The sequence below is a fragment of the Sapajus apella genome, unplaced genomic scaffold (assembly GCF_009761245.1).
Source record: "Sapajus apella isolate SASKATOON/1434 unplaced genomic scaffold, GSC_monkey_1.0 scaffold14, whole genome shotgun sequence".
NCBI classification, from domain to species: domain Eukaryota; kingdom Metazoa; phylum Chordata; class Mammalia; order Primates; family Cebidae; genus Sapajus; species Sapajus apella.
The window spans coordinates 16,077,036-16,097,269 of record NW_022436954.1 but is presented as its reverse complement, the minus strand read 5'-3'; the positions used below and the strand labels follow the sequence as shown (position 1 = coordinate 16,097,269).

The window sequence follows — 20,234 nt, the reverse complement described above, 5'->3', positions numbered from 1 at the left end:
GGCATGATCTGGGCTCACTGCAAACTCCGCCTTCCGGGTTCAAGCGACTCTCATGCTTCAGCCTCTCAAGTAGCTGGGATTACAGGCATGTGCCACCATGCCTGGCTAATTTTGGTACTTTCAGTATAAATGGGGTTTCGCTATGTTGGCCAGGCTGGTTTTGAATTCCTGGCCTCAAGTGATCCACCCGCCTTGCCCCCCAAAGCGCTGGGATGACAGGTGTGAGCCACCATACCCAGCCTTAAATAAGCTCCATTGAAACCCACCAATCAAGCCTACTGCTGTGACAAGGGGCAGGACTGCTGAGGTTGCTTGCCCGCCCCCAGCCAGTGAGTTAAAGGGCCAACTAATGCCAGCTCTTTCCTCTGCGTGCCACAGGGTGGTGAGGTCGAGGCTGCACCGGACCTCACGGCAGCACAGAGCCAAGGAGCCAGGGGCCTTTGGCTTTCAGAGAAGAGAGAAGCAGGAGGCCCCGGAGAGAGTGCCCTCAGCTTCGGTACTGACGCCCTACCATTACCAGTGGGAGCCCCGAGAGTGAGGCCAGGGGCCAGCCCTGTGCAGGGAGGCAGGACCCAGAGGACACTGCTTCACTCAGACCAACAGGGAGCCAGGCCCTGCAGGGGCTTTATTTTGACACCACTTCGCTTCAATACAAACAGTCCAGAAAGAAAGTCATGTCCCTCTGGGGGTGGGGCAAGGGGGAGGAGTAGTCTGTGTTGCTTGGGAGCCCAACCTACAACCCAAAGGTGGGGGCTGGGCCGAGACTGCCGGCGCAAAAGGGGAAGGTGGCACCAAGAATGACACAGCGCGTGGCTCAGCTCCCAGAGGGTGAGGCCCACAAGCTGTCACTGGCGGTGCCGTCCAGGCCCCCAAGCCCAGAATGATGCAGAGGAAGGAGCTGAGCCCTGGGAGCCTGCCTCTGCCCCTCACACCGTCTGCTTCCCTGGCCAGCATCAGCTCACTGCATCCAGAGTTGACAAACAGCAGACTAGACCCTCTGTGGCCACCAACCAGGGGAAGAAGGGACACAGAATGTCACAGAGGGTCCTGTGGCCCACAGTAGATGGTACAGAAGGACCCTGAGACTCCTGGAAGTCATCTTCCAAGTGCTTACCGCAGAAAGTGGTGGTGAGACGGGAGACCACTCAGGCCTCCAGTCTGATCCTGAATGAAACCTTTAGGTACCAGGTAAAGTTCCCAGCCCTTAGTAAAGCCCAAAAGTCCTTCCCCTCCCTCACCCTCTCCTGGCACCCAGAAGAGGCCGCTGACGGCAGCAGCAACAAGTCCGCAGCCTCTTTCCCCAGAGGACGGGTCTACAGTGAACTCCTTCCAGGCCTCCTCCAGTTCCGGAAGATGGAGGCCCAAGCCCTTGAGCTAGAAGAACCCTAGAGCCAGCACAAAAGCCTTCTACCTTCCGCTTTCCCTACTTGTGGAAAGGCTGGACCCAGAATAAGCCATCCTGGGGGAACCCCTCTCCCAGTGTGGCAGGACAAGTGAGCAGCAGCTGTGGGGGCAGGACAGAAGGACAAGAGGCGAACACACGGTTTGTGTGTGGGGGCAATAAGGGGCTCAGTCCACAGGCAGAGGTCAAGGGCTGGTACTGACCATTCCCCTCACAGGTGGCCTCATAGGCTACCCCACGCACACACCACACATACAAAGTAACAAATCCTCCCCAGCTTTCACAAGGCAAGCATCCGCGGCCTGGGATCTGTGGAGTTCTTGCTGCTGTCACCACCGTACGCCTGAGTCACAGAGCTCGGATCAGTAGGAACCGTAGCGATCCTGAGAGTGAGGGAAGAGAACCAAAGTCAGAGGCTCTAAATTGCAGCAGCTTCCCGGCACACACACTGCCTGCCCCAGCACGCACCCCATGGCCAGTCTGGGGAGGCAGGGGCTGGACAGCCGATGAGGCGGCAGTCCACGGTGAGAGCTGGGGCAGGGGCCACTCAGGCACCCAGCAAGGGGGAAGCCCTGCCCGACCTCAAAGCAGCTGGGAAGGGAAGAGAAAGCCGAACAGGTAACAAGGCTGGGGAAGAGCGTGACAGACGCAGCAGCATCCTGGAGAGGCCTGGCCCTGGCATAGAGCTGAAAGGAAGGAAGCTGCCCTCCAAGAAAAAAAAATGCCTCTCTAGACTCTTTTTTTTTTTTTTTGAGAGAGAGTTTCACTCTTGTTGCCCAGGCTGGAGTGCAGTGGTCTCATCTTGGCTCACTGCAACCTCCACCTACAGGTTCAAGCAATTCTCCTGCCTCAGCCTCCCGAGTAGCTGCGATTTCAGGTGCCCGCCACCACGTCCAGCTAATTTTGTATTTTTAGTAGAGATGGGATTTCCCCATGTTGTCAGGCTGGTCTCGCATTCCTGGCCTCAGGTGATCCACCCATCTCAGCCTCCTAGTGCTGGGATTCCTCGGCTGAAAATGCTCTAAGGCTCAGAGGGGCTGCGCAGTAGTAATGTCTCCATGTGGTGGCGAAGGGTGAACCTCCCAGCACTCCTCATTAGGCCTCACCCCAGCCTCACCTGCAAGGAATTCATCACACCATTGGCCAGCACAGCCATCTTCCCAGCCACAGACTTGACACCCTGCTTAAACTGGGCAATGTCCGCTGTAGGCAGCACATTCCCCAGAGATACACTTCCTGTAAAAGCAAGAGCAGGGTGACCCCAAGCCCAACAGGAAGCTCTTCCCAGTCACAGGAGGGCCCTCCCACCCTGCTCCCAGGCATTGCTTGGTGCCTGCCACCCCACCAGGGCCCTACCTGCTCCATGAGCTCCATCCATGTCCCCAAAGAGGTCTGAAGAGCTGATGGCACTGCTGCCTGAGAGCTGCTGCAGCCGAGACCTAGCCTCATACTGTGGTAAGGAAAAAGCCAGGCCTGGGTATCTTGGGGCCAAGAACCCAAGGACCCACACAGGCCAGGCCTGGTGCTATAAAGCCTAAAGCAGTGGCAGGGAGAAAGCTCATGTTTCTGCCCACTGCCTCGGCCCCAGGGCAGACAACCCCACTTACCTCCGCATCCACCTCCCGCCCAAAGAACATGTCAGATGAGATGGCTTTGGCTCCTGCAAATTTCTGACGCGCCTCACTAGACTCGAGGCCTGTGCTCCGGCTCTCCACCTCCCTCCGGTTTGTGGCCCTGAAGGAAAGATGGGGAACATCTCAGGCCCCTCTCATTACCATCAGGGGAGGCAGAGGACAGAGATCAAAGGAAGCACCAGTGGCCTTTTGGAGATGGGTTACAGGGTCCCATTCTGTCTGTGGCTCTGTGACTCAGGCCCTCTCCCCTAGTGAGGAGCCTCCCTTCTCCACACTGAGGCCAAGACCCAGAGAGCTTAGAAACCTGCACTAGGCAGGGTGCAAAACAGTCTGCAGCTGCCTAGGCTCCTGCCCCACAGCACTACAGCTTCACCAGCATTCAAGAGCCCACACAACTGCCGCTACCCTACGCCTAGTGACAACTTGCCTGGTGCTACAGTGAGCATGTGTCGGTCTGCCTGGCTTTATACCTATTCGTCATAACCATGACTAACAAACTGCCTCCTTTACTCTCAGAAGCATCCTGGTGTGAAAAGGGAGATGGTCACTCTCATCTAGTGCTGATTTTGTGGACACTGGGCCAGGTATTTCTGGAGACACTGTGAAGTAGTTACATTCCCCTTTTATAAGTGGATAACTCACAGATATATTTGTCAACTAAACAGATCCCAGATTAAGATGGAGTAGGGTTTTCAAAAAATTAGTAAGAAGAGAGCTGGAGACATAAAACCCTTGAAAGGAAGTCAGGACTGAAGCATAAAATCAGGCCCCTCCTGCCAGAGAAAAGGACCCCAAGCAACAGAGCTGCCAGGCCCTCTGTGACGACAAAGCACAGCTCAAACCAAACCCCTGATTGCTGCAGTGTCTGATGAGGCAGGCACCAGCCACATGTGCCTATTTGCATTGATCAGAAATTGAATTACATTAGAAATTCAGTTCCTCAGTTGCACCAACCACCTTTTAAGGGCTCACAGCCACACAGTAGTGGCTACCATACTGAACAATACAGATAAACCGAAAACATTTCCACCATCACAGAAAGTTCTACTAGACAGTGCTGCCTTAGACTTCTCTAACTTCAGCTTGTTTAAAAAAAAAAAAAAGTCCGCACTACCTTTCTGAAATAGGCCGGATGCTTGAGATGGTCACTTCTGGTTCCTTCTCTACCCTGTCCATACCCCAGGTAGCATCTGTATCCCAGCGGGAACCAAAGCTTTCTCCTAAGGAAAAGGGGTTGTCCTTGTACCTAGGGAGACAGTAGAGTTAGGCTCAGAGAAGCCCGACGAGGAACACAGCAGCCAAGTTTACAGCTCAACAACAGCCTTACTTGGGGGGTCCAGAGGCGAAAGTACCAACATCGTCAAACAAGTCCAGCTGCGAGCGAGAAGATTTTGCATTCACTGGGGTTTCCTGCTCGATCACCTGCATCTCAGACAGCACGGAGTGGGAGACAGAGCTGTGCAGCAAAGCAGAGCCAGCCATGAGACCAGTGGATAAGCGTTACCATCACCGCACAAAAGAACGCCCAGCTGCTGGGTTCTCCTTCACGGGGCATCACCCAGAGCCTTCTGTCCTTACCCGAGCACAGGGCTAGGCCAGACCCCAGCAGAAGGCCAGAAGCTGTGTGTGATGACCTGTGAAGCACACCTCAGAATTCTTTATATATCAGGTTTGTTTATTCAACATAGGAGTTCCCTAGCCAGTAACAGTTTGCCTGTTATAATTTTATTTGCTTTTTTTTGAGATAGATTCTCACTCTGTCGCCCAGGCTGGGGTCCAGTGGCATGATCTCAGCTCACTGCAACCACTGCCTCCCAGGTTCAAGCAGTTCTCATGCTTCAGCCTCCTGAGTAGCTGGGACTACAGGTGCACGTTACCCTACTCAGCTAATTTTTTGTGTTTTTTTTAGTAGAGACAGGGTTTGGCTGCATTGCCCAGGCTGGTCTCAAACTCCTGAGCTCCGACAATCCACTCGCCTTGGCCTCCCAAAGTGCTAGGATTACAGGCATCTGCCACCGTGCCTGGCCCATGTTTTAATTTTAATAATGTGCACCCGATGCCAGTGTTCTCTGTCCTCAACTCCCTGCCTTGTGCACCACGAACCCCATCCTTCACTTAGACAGATGCACACAGCAAAGAATGAAAAAATGCCCCAGAAAAATGCCCCAGAACCAGGGAAATGAGCATGACTACATCAAAGGATAAGTTCTTCATCATCCTACTATTTAAAAAAAAAAAAAAAAAAAGGTATCTCAAAGCACAAAGCTGGCCTTATGCACTAAGACCTAGAATTGCTGTCTGATTTCTCAAAGAAAAGGTGTCTAGGGTTGGCAGGCAGTACAACTCTTGATGCCTCTCTCTCCTCTGTCAGGCTCCGCAAGGACACTTTAAGGATTAACTTGATTTAAATAAATTCATTTAAGAATATCTCTTTTTAAGAACCACAATGAATAAATATTTTGCAACAGGGCTTTAAATAGGGTGAGCTGGGTTTAAGTAAACAATTCTGGCCGGGCGCGGTGGCTAACGCCTGTAATCCCAGCACTTTGGGAGGCCGAGGTGGGTGGATCACGAGGTCAAGAGATAGAGACCATCCTGGTCAACATGGTGAAACCCCGTCTCTACTAAAAATACAAAAAATCAGCTGGGCATGGTGGTGCATGCCTGTAATCCCAGCTACTCAGGAGGCTGAGGCAGGAGAATTGCCTGAACCCAGGAGGCGGAGGTTGCGGTGAGCCGAGATTGCGCCATTGTACTCCAGCCTGGGTAACGAGAGTGAAACTCCATCTCAAAAAAAAAAAAAAAAAAAAAAAAAAAAAAACAATTCTGTTGCACTGATGAAAAACTGTTCATATACCTCAACCCAGTTAGTCATCCTTAACCCAGCCAGTCACCCCTTAACCCGGCCAGTCACCCCTTAATCCAGTCACCTCTTAACCCAGTCAGTCACCCCTTAACCCAGGCAGTCACCCCTTAACCCAGTCACCCCTTAACCCAGTCACCCCTTAATCCAGTCACCGCTTAACCCAGTCACCCCTTAATCCAGTTACCCCTTAACCCAGCCAGTCACCCCTTAACCCAGTCACCCCTCAACCCAGCCAGTCACCCCAACCCAGTCACCCCTTAACCCAGCCAGTCATCCCTCAACCCAGTCATCCCTATGTGACTGAAGCAGGAAAAGGAAGGAGTCCCAACATCCTTTCAAGTTAAAATTTTATACTTTGGCTGGGCAGTAGCTCACACCTGTCTGTAATCCCAGCACTATGGGAGGCCAAGACAGGCAGATCATTTGAAGCTGGCAGTTTTAGACCAGCCTGGCCAACACGGCGAAATCCGATCTCTACTAAAATATAAAAATTAGCTGGGCATGGTGACACGTGCCTGTAATCACAGCTACTTGAGAGGCTGAGGCAGGAGTATCTCTTGAACCCAGGAGGCAGAAGCTGCAGTGAGCCGAGATGGCACCACTGAACTCTGGCCTGGATGACAAAGACTTCGTCTCAAAAAAAAAAAAAAAAAAAAAAGTTTTGCTGATTAACTATGGATTATACTAGCAGCACACAGAATAAAAGGAAATAAAATACTACTGGCTCAGCCAGGTGCGGTGGCTCACGCCTGTAATCCCAACATTCTGGGAGGCTGAGGAAGGCAGATCACTTGAAGTCAGGAGTTCGAGACCAGCCTGTCCAACATGGCGAAACCCTGTCTCTACTAAAAATATGAAAATTAGCCAGGTGTGGTGGCGGGCACTTATAATTAGCTACTCAGGAGGCTGAGGCAGGAGAGTCGCTTGAACCAGTGGGGTGGAGGTTGCAGTGAGCCGAGATCATGCCATTGCACTCCAGCCTGGGTGACAGAGCCTGACTTCGTCTCAAAAACAAAAACAAAAAAACAAAAAAAACTCATAGCAGCCAGGCACGGTGGCTCACACCTGTAATCCCAGCACTTTGGGAGGCCAAGGCAGGTAGATCGCTTAAGCCCGGAGTTCAAGACCGGGCTGGGTAACATGGCAAAACCCTGTCTCTACAAAAAAATACAAAAATTAGCTGGGCATGGTGGCTCCTGGCTGTGGTCCCAGCTATTCGGAAGGCTGAGGCAGAAGGATCACCTGAGCCCAGAAGGCAGAAGTTGCAGTGAGCCGAGATCACACCTTTGCACTCTAGCCTAGGCAACAGAAGCAAGAACTTGTCTCAAAAGAAAAAGAGAGAAAACCACAGCAAACCCAGTGGTTCTCAAATAGGAGGGATTCCGCCCACACTGAGGGCATCTGAAATGTGAGCGGATATTTTAGAGTATTACAGGTAGCACAAATGGCATCTCTAGACAGGAATTAAGGATGATATTAGATGCACCGCAATTCTCAGGGAGGTCTTGAAAAATAGACCATCCCACGATTCAAAGTGCGTTTAAGAAAAACCACCCTAGTCTCTTGAAGATACTGAAATAACACCTGACCCTGTGTTTCACTCACATACCTATTCACTCATTCAACTTACTGAGCACATATCTACTATGCCAAGCACTGTTATTAGGTACTTTAGGACAATAAGCCAAGTCGTCTACTCAGACTTGGAGAAACAGTAAGCCTAGAATCCCAAAATGCTGGGAAGGCCCCGCATTTTCTGTTCCCAGAAAACAATGGTACTTCCCTGCCACACCCAGAGCTGAGCCTCACCTTCGAGATACCAAGCCCATGCCCAGCCTCTCTGCCTGCTCTCGCTTCTTCCCTTCCAGATTCTGTAGCTTCTTTTCCTCTTTCTTACGATCAATCTGGAGCTCCTGATAGGCCAGACGCATGGAGGCGACCCTTAGAGAGAACAAAGGTGTCAGCAGCCACCACCCATCCTGACCTGCCCAACCTACCCACCCCACAAGCCCCACACGAGCCTGAGGCTCCAGCAGCAAACACTCACATGGACTCCTCCGCCTGCTTCTTGGCATCGGCTGCCTGCTGCTCTCGGAGCTTCTCTGCCACCTGGGCCTGCCGTTCAATCTCATTGAAGCTCTGGCTGCTCACCTTCTGGGCCCCTAGGCCTTTCTTGGCACCCAGCTGGGAAGAGAATCAGGTAAGGCGCTTTGCCAATCTCGCTCTCCTCCAATCCCTCCCAGGCTCAGGCACTCTAGCCACACCCACAAGGAAAAGGCCCTTCTTAAAGTTTAGGGTAAAAAATAGAAGCCCAACCAGCATGTCCAAGAGAACAGTGCTCCGCTGGAGCTGGGCGTGGGTGGCTCACACAGCTCCGGCAGAGCCCAGGCCTGAGGACGGTAGTTAATGCTGACAGGGCCAAGTATGTGCCAAGCACTCCGCTAAGCACTAGATGTGCTCCATCTCACGGGCCCCTCCCAGCAGCCCTTGAAGATAGCAATCTTCAATTCGGAGAAGCACAGTGCCTTTACCAAAGTCATATAGCTGGTAAAGTGGTAAGGTCAAGGGACAAGCCCAGGTAGTCTGCGCCCAGCTCCTAACCCCTCTCCCCACCTACCCCTTTCTTAGCTGCTGCTGGCTTCTTCTTGCCAATGATGGAGCTTTTCAGTTCTGCGTGAGAAAGTGGGTGGGTATGAGCTAAGACAAAGGCAGCTCAGAGGCAGCAGCTCAGTCCACACCATGCAGCTTCATGGCAAGAGCCCCTAAGAACAAATTCAGGCAGGGGAAGGCAAAGCTGCCACCACCAGCTCCAACCAGCGGTGTCCAAGCCAAAGACAGACGTGGCTGGGGTATTTGCTGGCGCCCAGCAGTGAGACAGAAACCTAGACCTGAAGCACCAGAGACGCTCAAAGCCCCTGAACAAAAACAAAAACTGCAAGGCAGGGGCGAGACGGTGAGCACCAGGCTCAGCTCCTAAGGCAGGAAGCTGTGGGCAGGGCCCAGGGTCCCCAAGCAGCTGTCAGTTACCTCCGGCAGGAAGGGTCCCTTTAGCTGACAGATACATGGACTCTGGAGGAGAAACAGACTTGTGGCTAACAAGACGCCCACCCCAGAGCCGCCAAAGAGCTCCTAGGCCCAGCGATCTCTATGAAGCCCTGCTTCACCAAGCTATGCCAGCCTTCTCATGGATCAGTCTGACAGTCACTCTGCTGCATTCCAGCCCCAACCCCCAAGAGTCAACAGAACAAACTGAGGTCAGCAAATGGACTGTTCACCCTGAACCAAGGCTGAAGGACACTAAGGAAAATGTAGAAAAGAGTTAAAGGATAGGCTGGGGGCTGGCTGAGAAGGGACAATGTCACCTGCAGCTATCAGCAGCTCAGAGCTGTCCCTCCACCCCAGGAAATGGGCCAGACAAGCCAGCCCTACCTCACGGCCCAGGGACAGGTGTCCAGTCTCATGCTGGCCTCCCCAGCACTTTGGCTAGACCCAGCCCCACACTCAGAGGCTGACCCCAGGCCTTATATACCGGCCCACCCAGATTTATCAATTCAAATGGCTTGGCTCTAAAATCAGCGTTGCAGCCACCATTTTAATCATAGTCCCCACTCCAGAGAGGTCAGACGGATGCTCAGTCTCCTGTGGCCTCTGTCCACACAGCCAGGCAGGAGGAGCTCTGAAAAGAACATTTGAGGTCCACCCTTTCCCAGCCACCCCATGCCCGCCCACTGGCATACTGACCCAGTGAGGCTTTGGGTGAGGTGCCAAGCAGGTCTGTGTTGGGGCCATGCTCTGGCTCTGTGGATGCAATGGTAGGAGTTAGAGATGAAGCTCCTAGCTTCCTGCAACCTCCCCTCGAGAGAAGTGATGGGACAAGAGTCAGTGGCTTTCCTCAGCTTGCCACCAAAAGAGAAAAGGAGTATCTACCACTTCCTCCCAGGATTAAAATGAATCCCGGCCCCCCCAAAGATACAGGAGGACCCTACTCCTATTCTCACGGCCAGATATGCCCTTACAAACCCCAACTCCTTTCCTAGGACCAGGGCACCTGGTTGGAATCTGGGCTGAACTCACGTGCCAGGCCACTGCTTTCTGCAGACGACGCTGACTGCTGGGTCCCTGAAGGCTCAGTGGCTGGTGCATCCCAGGAAGGGGGCTGAAAAGGAGGCCAGATCACAGAAGTTTTGGTGAGCCGCTCCTGCTGTCAGGGAGCATCAAGACCTACAAGCACCTTGTGGGCAAGAGATCGTACTCCAAGCCCACGAGGAAAGGGACTGGAGAGTAGCAACTGTGATCTCAAACGAGATCTACTCACCGTGGAAGAAAGCAGGAAACAAGCAACCCCACCCCAAGCCCTTTACTATTAAAGCCAGAGCCCATTCCCCTAACTTAAAAATGGTTAACTGCCACCACCTAGGCAGGCGCACATCCAAAGGCTCCTCACATACAAATACATTTAATTATCACAATAACCCCTTCGAGGGAGCTACGTCTCCATTTTAGAAACTGAGGTTTTGACAGGTTAACTTGACCACCATCAGAGAAAAGCTGAGTAGAGAACATCAGAGTCAAACTTCAGCACCCAGTGCCAATAAGGAAGAAACCCTCCTCAAAGGGGTGGGGCGGGGAGGAGGGAGTCCTTTCACTGACCCCCAGCACAGTGCCTTTCTTATAGGGGAAGAATCCAGGAAAACGTTTTTGGGGCCCCAGACACCTCTTGAATCTTCAAGAAGCTGCTCCTCTTCCCCACCTGCCCAGCTTATTTATAGGAAGCTATTTCTAAGGAGGGCTATACTGCACCCCCATTTATGGAGGAGAAAACACCTGGGCCTACCCAGCAGGAGCAGTGGACTCCAGATATAGTGTCCGAGACATCACACCAAAGCAAATGGCATCTATGGCCATGATCACAGAAGGCCCCGACCTTGGTAAATAAACTGTCAAGAACTGGGAAAAACATTCCTTGTGGGCACTCACTTGAGTGTGTTCTGTGAAGAAATCAGAGTCCTTCTTTTCCGGGGAGTGACTAGGAACAGCACTACTCATGTTGTCTATCCAAAGCTAGAAAGGAGAAGGCACCCCTGAAACACAGGGCTCTGAATATTCCTGCTCACCCTCCTGCCCCAGCTCCAAGAACAGGCACTTACATCAGTGCCGTGCCTAGCCAGGGCCGCACTCCCCAGCTGCCGGATCTTCTCCCGGTACATCTGGGCAGCTCGGCTATTGTATTTGGTGTTGGCATCATTGGCCGTGCATCCATGTTGGCGGAAAAAAGCTGTCTGGAAAGCAAAGAGAGCAGCACGTGCTACAGGTGATTCTCAAGAAGGAAACGTGTTGACTGTAGGAGGCATCCCCTTACCACAGCTGAGTTATTATCATCTTTACAGGATGATACGTCCTATTGACACCAGTTTTTCGAGGTAAAGTTCCTCGAATTCCTGCAAAAAAACAACTTGCAGCATGCCATCCTCTGATATGACTGACATCCAGCCCTCACTGCACCTGGCCTGAGGACAGCATGCCATTCCCAGTCTCCCCATCCTTGGTCCAGGACAGGCCCACAAGACACAATGACTGTGAAGGCTCCAACTCCTGTGGCTTTTCCCCAAGAACACCTGCCCAGTTTAATTGGAATTTGAAACCCATTTAAGAGAAACTGTGACCAGTTTCGAAGTTTTTAAAAAATAGCGTACAGTGGTGTTACAAAACAGAGAAGCCTCTGAACAGGGAAACTGAGAGGGCCCCTTAGGGAGTTGTGCAAAGTTAGTACCCAGGCAGAAGAACAGAAGGTGGGGGAGGTAGAAGGAGCTTTACCGCATTGGCATTTCCGCCGACCTGCATACATCTCAGCTGGAACCAGTTCCAGTTGGAATCCAACTCTGTGGACCTGTGTACAAGGGCTGCGTCTCACCCACCAGCAGATACCAGGAGAGGGGTTTCCCTGGCCACCCGATACCTGTCATTTGGCCTCAGGCTGCTCTAGGCACCCAGGAAACAATCAGCCATCACCCCATTTCCTCCACACTACCCTGTCTTTGCTCTTCATTCATCCACTCCAAAGAGTACTAATTATGTCCCCAGATCCGAAAGGAGGTCACATTCTCAGGCATACACGCCTGGATTTGGCTTTCCCCTAAGGGATGGTCACATTCTCACTAGAGTCATACTGGGCCAACAACGTAACAGCAACAACAAGGTCAATGCCTCCCTTTCCCCGCAACTAACGCTCAGAGTCTCAAATTTGACCGTCAAAAAAAGAGAGTTTTGACCCAGAGGCGAAGACGACCGCCTATGTGCCAAGCGGCCCACACAGGTGGTTCCCTTCAGCAGGAGGCTACCGGACCCTCGGCCCTGAGGCTTCCGAACACCGAATTCACAGCGGTCCAAGTCGAGACAGCCACTCACTCTTGCTGTCCACACAGCCCTGGCGGGCCAGGTGGAAACACAGCAACCGCGCGGAGACCCCACCTGATGAAGCTCAGATGGACGCCGAGAGAGCGGTGCACCCCAGAGCAGTCAATGCACAAGAAAACGCCATACGTGATGCTGGCCCAACTCGGATTCTTGGCGCCGCAATCGAAACACGCCTGGGTGGAGGAGGCGATGAGCGAATGGTTAGGGGCCCCGAGTAAAGGCCGGGCGCCGACAACCCAGGAAAACAGCCCACCTCCGCCCTTCTCCCTCCCTCAGGCCCCAGGGGAACGAGAGACTCCGCGCGCCCCCTGCTCACGCACCTTGTTGGTTGGAACTGCGCGAAGCCTCTTAAAAAGGGTCTGGATTTCGGTCTTGCTCGGTTCCGCCGCCATTTTCTCTCCTTCCCAGACACAACCGCGACCGACGGGTCCCGCCGCAGGCCAATCCACGGCGGGGAGGGCGGGCTCGCCAGTGCCTCGGCCAACCGAGGGGTGGAGTGACTGGGGCACAATCTGGACCAATGGGCAGCAGGCGGGATGGGGGCGGCGACGTCAGCCACGGCCGCAAGAATCAACGCCGTGCCGGGCCAATCCGCAGCCGGGGAGGAGCGACCGCGCGCGGGCCGGCCCAAACCTCCTCGCGCGCGCCGCCCCGACGCCGGGACTCCCAGGTGGAGTCGCCCCCGCGCGGCGCGAGCGGCGGGAGGCTTCAGGTGGGGACCCCCTACTCCAGCCAATTACAGATCGGTGAATAAGGAGTAGCAGTCTGCCCAAACACTCCTCGTTCCTCCGGCCTGAACGGGCAGACGCACTGGCTGGCCTCTCGCCCAGCCTCCTGCTGTTCTCGGCTCACAGCAAGCCAAACAATGAGTCCCTTCCACTCCAGATTAGGATCTCAAAGTTCCAGGGCAGGTACCACGCAGGCAAACCCTTTTCCAACCCCGGCCCCATAACAGACGCTAGGCCTCTCTCCAGATGCCCTCTGGAGGCCTGGCACGGTGTCCTATCAAAAAGATGCACATGAGCCCGACAGTGTTTTTTTTTGTCAAGTTTTAATACACGCTAGAACAAGCCACAAAAGAGGGTGTTGCTAGGCCGGAACTACACTCACCCCAAGCCCACTCCAGGAACCCCAAAGCAGAGGTCAGGAACTGGGTCCACAGCTCCTAGGGAGGCCCAGGCACCCCTGAATCATTCTGTCACCTCTGACCTCGCATCTTGCCCTCATCCAAGACTCAGTTGGCCCTTCCCTACCAGTCCCTTTCTAGACAGGCCCTTTCCCTCCCTGGGTCCCAGGATTTCCTCCCTCAAGGGACAGAGGAGCAGCAGGGGAGCGATGGTTGAGGGCCCTGAGGGTCCAGCTGTCCAGGAGAAGCCGGGCTCTGCCCCAGGGTGTGAAAACGTCGCCGAGGGGCTTTCAGGGCACTCAGGCGCCCACACACTCCACGTAATTGGCAGGGTACAGGCCAATGCGGCCGCTCTGCAGCTGGCCCTGGCACCAGCCCTGCTCATCCTCCTCGCTCATTTTCAGCAGCTCCTCCCCTGGGGGAAGGGGGATTGGTCACTGACAGTGGCCCTGGCCCAGCCCGTTCCTGCAACTGAGTCAAGCACTGAGGGGGATCGTGTGGTCCCAGAGCCCAGACAGGGCTCAGGCATAGGTAGGTCAAAGTCAGCAAGCTGCCCCACCCCAGATCCCGAATGCAGCCACGGGGCCCCAGCTGTCTGGCTGTACCCAGAACAGCTGAAGGGCCAGAGGACTGGCGCTTGAGAAGTGGGTAGGTGGCTTCCCTTTCCCACACCCCGCTCAGTGGGGTAAGGCAGAGACCGAAGCCTGGAAGGGAACAGGAAAGGGGTCCCAGGGTACCTGCTCGGAAGCTCAGCTCATCAGCTTCCTGCCCCGCGTAGTCATAGAGTGCCCGCACCCGCACCCCGGTGGCAGCCTTCCGGGGACTCTCTTCATCTGACCACTCCTCATCCTGCCCCGTGCTGGAGAGGGGAGGCAAAGGGAGCAGCTCAGAGTGCAAGCAACACAGGGCTGAAGATCTCACTGGGATTAGGGCAAAGGCCTCCCCACCCCCAGAGGCACCTGGGAGAGGCAGGTGAGGTGCTGAAAGATTCTAGCTCTACCTCGCCATGCGGGGCTGTAAGCAAAGAGGCAATCCCTGCCACACAATGCCGATTTAAGGCATAAGGGAGAGGAAACTCGGGCAATGCCTGGCAAATCTAAACCACCATGAGAACCGCTATCATTACAACTCCTAAGTTGGCCCTCAGGTCCCTAGCACCAATTTTCAACCCATTTCAGGTGTGAAGGGAATGAAACCAAGGAGAAAGGAAAGGAAGGCGGGAGGCAGAGCTGTTTCTTTGCCACAGCCACGCTCCTGGCTCTCACCCGGGGGACCCCAGGGACTGGGGTGGGGGTGCGGTGCAATCCCTTGTGGACACGATGCTGGTCAGGGTAACCTCATCAGGGCTCCGGCCACCCTTCTCTTTCCGGCTGATTGTCCTCTGTGTGTCCAAGGACCACTCCTATGGGGACAGCACTTACAGTCAGGCGGGGATGCTGCTTGGGCACAGCCAGGCCCATCCAGACTACCTTCACTTCATCCCTAGCCCTGGCTGAGCCGAGTGGGACCCCATCCCACCTCCCAGCCCCACCCCGCCTGGAACACGTGCCTCAAACTGTGGCCAGTTCATGGCCATGCCCGGCCCGTGGGTGCTGCGCCACCAGCGCAGATCCTCTTCGTCACTGGCTGCCTCGATGCTCTCGTGCAAGTTGCGGTGCAGTTCATGGAACCTATGGCCCAAGGCATTCCCTCAGTCTAGGAAGTCCTGGACCCCACATCCCCCAGTCTCAGCCAGAGCCTGGGGGAGACGGAGGGGACCCAGCACTACCCCAGATCTCCATGCCCACCAGGCAGCCCATACTTCTCACTGCTGGAAAGGTCGAGGTGCTGGTGTAAGGTGAGCAGCATATCCTTGAAGAAAAGAAGCCGCTGGCGCTCAGCGGCCTGGCAGGTCTCGAAGGCCTGCTCCATGTCCTCCATGTAGCGTGGAGTGTAGCGATGCAGTTCTGCAAGCGTCTGCTCGTACTGAGCTTTTGTCTGGGTGGGGGAGGAGGGGCCTGGTGAGGACCAGACCTTCTTCCACTCTGGACTTCACTAGTATTTACCAGACACTGCCATGGGCTGCTAAACCCAGGGCTAGCCACGAGGGGCCATCAGTCCTAAGACCCAGTTCCTGCCCTCAAGGACCCCAGCAGCCTAACAAGGGAGGTGACATCAGACACAACAGATAAAAGCATCTGGTATGGCTCACTCCTGTAATCCTAGCACTTTGGGAGGCCAAGGTGGGTGGATCATGAGGTCAGTTCAAGACCAGCCTGGCCAAAATGGTGAAACCCCGTCTCTACTAAAAATACAAAAGTTAGCTGGGTATGGTGGCGTGCGCCTGTAATCCCAGCCACTTAGGAGGCTGAGGCAGAATTGCTTGAACTGGAACCCAGAGGCAGAGGTTGCAGTGAGTTGAGATCGCGCCACTGCACTGGGCTACAGAGCAAGGCTCCATCTCAAAAGAAAAAAGTCCACCTCGCCGGGCGCGGTGGCTCAAGCCTGTAATCCCAGCACTTTGGGAGGCCGAGGCGGGTGGATCACGAGGTCAAGAGATCGAGACCATCCTGGTCAACATGGTGAAATCCCGTCTCTACTAAAAATACAAAACATTAGCTGGGCATGGTGGCGCATGCCTGTAATCCCAGCTACTCGGGATGCTGAGGCAGGAGAATTGCCTGAACCCTGGAGGCAGAGGTTGCGGTGAGCCGAGATCACGCCATTACACTCCAGCCTGGGTAACAACGTGAAACTCCATCTCAAAAAAAAAAAAAAAGAAGAAAAAAGTCCACCTCATATTTCACACAGAGTTAAAAATAATAAATAAATAAAAGTCTACCACCTGTAATACCAGTACTTTGGGAGGCCGAGGCATGCAGATCACGAGGTCAGGTGATCAAGACCATCCTGGCCAACATGGTGAAACGCTGTCTCTACTAAAATACAAAAAATTAGCTGGGTGTGGTAGCACATGCCTGTAGTAGTCCCAGCTACTCAGGAAGCTGAGGCAGGGGAATCACTTGAACCTGGGAGGCAAAAAGGTTGCAGTGAGCGGAGATTGTGCAACTGCACTCCAGCCTGGGTGGCAGAGAAAGACTCTGTTTCAAAAAAAAAAAAAAAAAAAAAAGTCTGGTGGAGAGTGAAATTAGGTCAACCTACAGAAAAGAATGGGAGAAATCAGAAAAGGCTTCCTGGAGGAGGTGGAAACTGTGCAGCATCTCAGGATGCGGAGGATTTGCATATGCAGAGCTGCAGGAAAGGACACTTCGGGCAGAGCAGGCAATACAGGACATTGCGCAAGGAAAAGAGCTGGAAGTTCTCGACTGCTGAAGTCATCCCAATGCCTGAAACTCCATTTCCTTCCCTAGGTAAGGCATCACCTTTTGTCAGGTTCCTCCTTTAAATGATTATCTGGAGAGAGGGTGGCAGGTGGGGATTAGGGTAATAAGAGTGCTGGGGACTGGACAAGGTTTTCGAGGAGCAAGATTCATTCAGGAAGCCGTGCCCTGGGCAGGGACCAGGCCTGGGACCTGCAGCCTGTACCTTCTCGGCCTCCTTGGCACAGCGTTCCACCCGTTCCTGCAGTTTGCGCAGCTGCTCCTGGGAGACGGCGCTGTCTGCCTTCGCGTGGCTCTCCCTCGTCTGGGATGTCTTCTCATCCTTCCGGGATGCGTGGTAGCTCTTCTTGGAAGCTTCAACCTGGCATGCACAAGGACCACTCTGGACCCTGGATGCCACGCCCTGGCCCCCTCGAGCCCTTGCAGACCAGGAAGGAGCCTGCCTCGAATACCTCTCCCACCGAGCCTCACCTCTTTCAGCCTCTTCAGCCACGGCTTCTGGGCCTTGCGGAAGCCATCCTCCGCTGCCCGGCTCTCACGGAAGCCGCCCAGCACAGGCCGGTGGAAGGCCCCCCGCTGCCAGGCGCGCACCCGCTCACTGTCCTGCCCTTGCAGCTTCTCCCGCACCTCCAGGTGCATCGCGCTCAGCCGCTCGGCCGCCGTGAAGAAGGCGTGCCAGGCCTTCTCCAGTGTGCCATACTGGGGGCCTGCGGGGAGGGACAGGGCTTGGGCCAGGCCTGGGTACCACCCAAAATGAACACTGCCCCTCTCGCTGGGCATGAGGTATGGAGACATGGGGTGCAAAGGTGAATGACAACCCTGTCAGCTGGGCTTATGAATCCTTGTCTCAGCCACCACCGTGAGGACAGTGACATTGTCAACACTGAACAGGCAAAACACTGAGGCCCAGAGAAGCGAACTTGCCAAAGCATTACGGCTACAGGAGGAACTGAAATTCAAACCCATCTGCTGCATAAACACTACATCCTATGGCCTCAAAGGAGGAGCCTGTGTGTGCCCTCGAGGAAGACCGCGTGCGGAGTGGAAAGGTCCAGGCTCCCAGTCAGAGTGCCCGGGCTCAACCTTCAGCACTTCCTAGCTGGGTGCCATTAGGCAAGTCCTTTAGCCTCTCTGAACTTCCAGTTTCTCCTCTAGAAAATACACAAAACAGGCCAGGTGTGGTGGCTCACGCCTGTAATCCCAGCACTTTGGGAGGCCAAGGAGAGAGGATCGCTTGAGCCCAGGGGTTCAAAACCAGCCTGAGCAACATAGCAAGTCCCCATCTCTACAAAAAATGCAAAAATTAGCCAAGTATGGTGGTGCATGCCTGTGGTCCCAGCTATTCAGGAGACCGAGGCGGGAAGATCACTTGAGCCTGGGAGATGGAGGTTGCAGTGAGCCAGGGATTGTACCACTGCACTCCAGCCTGGATGACAGAGTGAGACCCTGTCTAAAAACTAATAAATAATAAAGAAAGGAAAGAAGGCCAGGCGTGGAGGCTCATCCCAGCACTTTGGGAGGCCAAGACCTGAGGTCAGGAGTTTGAGACCAGCCTGGACAACATGGTGAAACCCCATCTCTACTAAAAATACAAAATTAGCTGGGCATGGTGGCAGGTGCCTGTAATCCCAGCTACTTGGGAGGCTGAAGCAGGAGAATCACTTTGATTTGAGAGGTGGAGGTTGCAGTGAGCCGACATCACGTGACTGCACTCCAGCCTGGGCGACAAGAGCAAAACTCCATCTCAAAAAAAAAAAAAGTAAGAAAATGGGCAAAACAGGACCATCTTGGCAGGATTGTTAGAACTGTGGAAGTAACTCATGAGCAGCCTTCGTAAACTCTAAGCCCACAGCCACAAGGATGACCAGGAGGATCTCCCCTTTCTAAGGGAGGGTGGACATGGAGGCTTCAAACTTCCCACAAGACGGGCCAAAGAAGCTGCCCCGACAGTCCTGCACTCGGCTGCCCTCTGCCCCCTGCGAGGGCCTGGCTCACCCTTCTCCACAGTGCCCCTCCACTTTCGGGCCCAGTCGGCCAACTGCTGGGCGTAGGCCTTCTCGATGCGGGCACGCTCCTGGAAGCAGCTGACCAGATCCCCGCACAGCCGGTGCCCGTCCTCCACCCGCTGCACCGTGCGCCTGTAGTTGCCAGCCTGGGCATGCAGGAGAAGGGTGCTGTCACCAGGGAGAAACCCCATCTTGGGCTGGGGATGTCGGTGGGGTTCCTCCCCTAGACAAGTAGCTGAGCCCAGCTGCTCACCTCCCAGAAACTGCCCCCTAAGGCCTCCCCTCCAGCGTCCTCTTCTGGAGCCATGGTGTCCCCGCAGCACGGAATGGTGGCAGATTTTGGGCTGTGGGGGGGCAGAGGGGTAAGCGGGAAAGCTAGACATGTGCTTTTGGGGATAGGAAAAGACCCTCTCTATCCCTGCGCCTCGTCCCACCGCCATCCCCACCACCAAGAAGCCTTCAGAGCTAGGACTTAGCAGGCAGAGCGCTGAAGTCCCCAAGAAGAACCAGGTTGGGCGAGGATGGAGCCTCAAAGCTCTTCCTCTCACGGCTCTGCCCTTCCCCCCTGAACCCCCACATACCTGGGGCCTAGAGATCACTTCAGGGACCCGGGTGTCCAACTCTCAACGCTGCCACTGTGACTCTGCCTTGAAGGAGAGCAGAGCGGGGGTGAGGGTGGGGGCCTAGAGCGTCCAGGGCGGTGCCCGGCACCCCCAATATAGCAACTGCTGTCAGAAGTGCCAGATTCCAGAGAGGAGAATGCCAAGCGGGTCACACAATCCAGCTGAGGATTAAATGGCAGGCGGGGGTGGGCGGTGGGCAGAGGGCCCCACTCCCCCAACTGCTGATGAGAGAAGAGGACTCCTGCCCCCATCAGGGGCTCTGTTGCCTTTCCTTGAGTGACAAGATGCCCCTATTACCCAAGAGGCCAAGTCAGAGGGTGCCTGGCCACATCCCAGTAGCTCCTTGTGCTGAAGAGGGCACGAAGGGAGCCAAGAGGCCTGGGTTCTGTCTTGGCCAGGAAGCCTGAACAAGCACATGTAACTGTCCCCTCCTAAGGAGGCCCCAGCTCCAAGATGGAAACTCCTCCATGTGCTCTGCTGCTATGCCAGGGCCGGTGTGAAACTCAAACCAAGCAACACACCAGAAATACGAGGGGCACTGCAGTCACAGGAAGATACTCATCTCACTCCACACATCCACTGAGGGCCCGCAGGGCTCTGTGAGGGACACACAACCTGGGCCTGCCCTCCAAAGGCCTGGCATCCGGGGTATCATGGGGAAGTGAGAAGCAATGGCCAGCTATAAGAACGTTCCCAGCTGGGCACAGTGGCTTACACCTGTAATCCCAACACTTGGGGAGGCCGAGGCAGGCAGATCACAAACTCAAGAGATCGAGACCATCCTGGCTAACATGGTGAAACCTCGTCTCTACTAAAAATACAAAAATTAGCTGGGACTACAGG

At 54.6% G+C, this 20,234-nt stretch overlaps 3 protein-coding genes across 6 annotated transcripts in view; 1 reads left to right on the top strand and 2 right to left on the bottom strand.

Moving 5' to 3' along the window:
* CUNH11orf49 (chromosome unknown C11orf49 homolog) overlaps positions 1-733 on the top strand; it is a 218,865-nt gene extending 218,132 nt beyond the window's left edge. The window contains exon 10 of the mRNA XM_032282272.1: positions 379-733. Within this exon, the coding sequence (XP_032138163.1) occupies positions 379-538 (160 nt within the window). The 3' untranslated portion in view covers positions 539-733. The remainder of the gene's footprint in view (positions 1-378) is intronic.
* Positions 587-13,323, bottom strand: ARFGAP2 (ADP ribosylation factor GTPase activating protein 2). Of its 2 annotated transcripts, XM_032282202.1 has the most exons (17): positions 12,637-13,323; positions 12,371-12,489; positions 11,717-11,789; positions 11,050-11,181; positions 10,880-10,963; positions 9,977-10,058; positions 9,644-9,700; positions 8,930-8,971; positions 8,520-8,572; positions 7,950-8,086; positions 7,712-7,843; positions 4,364-4,492; positions 4,151-4,282; positions 3,010-3,136; positions 2,759-2,852; positions 2,520-2,638; positions 587-1,785 (listed from the first exon to the last, which is right to left on the bottom strand). In XM_032282202.1, the coding sequence occupies exons 1-17, from the start codon at positions 12,706-12,708 to the stop codon at positions 1,765-1,767; spliced, it is 1,605 nt and encodes a 534-aa protein (XP_032138093.1). In that variant the 5' UTR covers positions 12,709-13,323; the 3' UTR covers positions 587-1,764. The 2 variants fall into 2 exon arrangements, with proteins under 2 accessions (XP_032138093.1, XP_032138094.1); XM_032282203.1 differs by lacking the exon at positions 8,930-8,971.
* A 27-nt stretch (positions 13,324-13,350) lies between these two features.
* Positions 13,351-20,234, bottom strand: part of PACSIN3 (protein kinase C and casein kinase substrate in neurons 3) — a 9,721-nt gene continuing 2,837 nt past the window's right edge. For 2 of the 3 annotated variants that reach the window (XM_032282252.1, XM_032282253.1), the window contains exons 2-11: positions 19,350-19,411; positions 19,022-19,112; positions 18,758-18,914; positions 17,234-17,469; positions 16,968-17,123; positions 15,244-15,419; positions 14,992-15,112; positions 14,708-14,844; positions 14,180-14,301; positions 13,351-13,857 (exon numbers count right to left, since the gene is read on the bottom strand). In XM_032282252.1, the coding sequence (XP_032138143.1) occupies positions 13,742-13,857; positions 14,180-14,301; positions 14,708-14,844; positions 14,992-15,112; positions 15,244-15,419; positions 16,968-17,123; positions 17,234-17,469; positions 18,758-18,914; positions 19,022-19,075 (1,275 nt within the window). In that variant the 5' untranslated portion in view covers positions 19,076-19,112; positions 19,350-19,411 and the 3' untranslated portion in view covers positions 13,351-13,741. Of the gene's footprint in view, positions 13,858-14,179; positions 14,302-14,707; positions 14,845-14,991; positions 15,113-15,243; positions 15,420-16,967; positions 17,124-17,233; positions 17,470-18,757; positions 18,915-19,021; positions 19,113-19,349; positions 19,416-20,234 lie in introns of all 3 variants that reach the window. The other variant, XM_032282251.1, reaches the window with a different exon arrangement.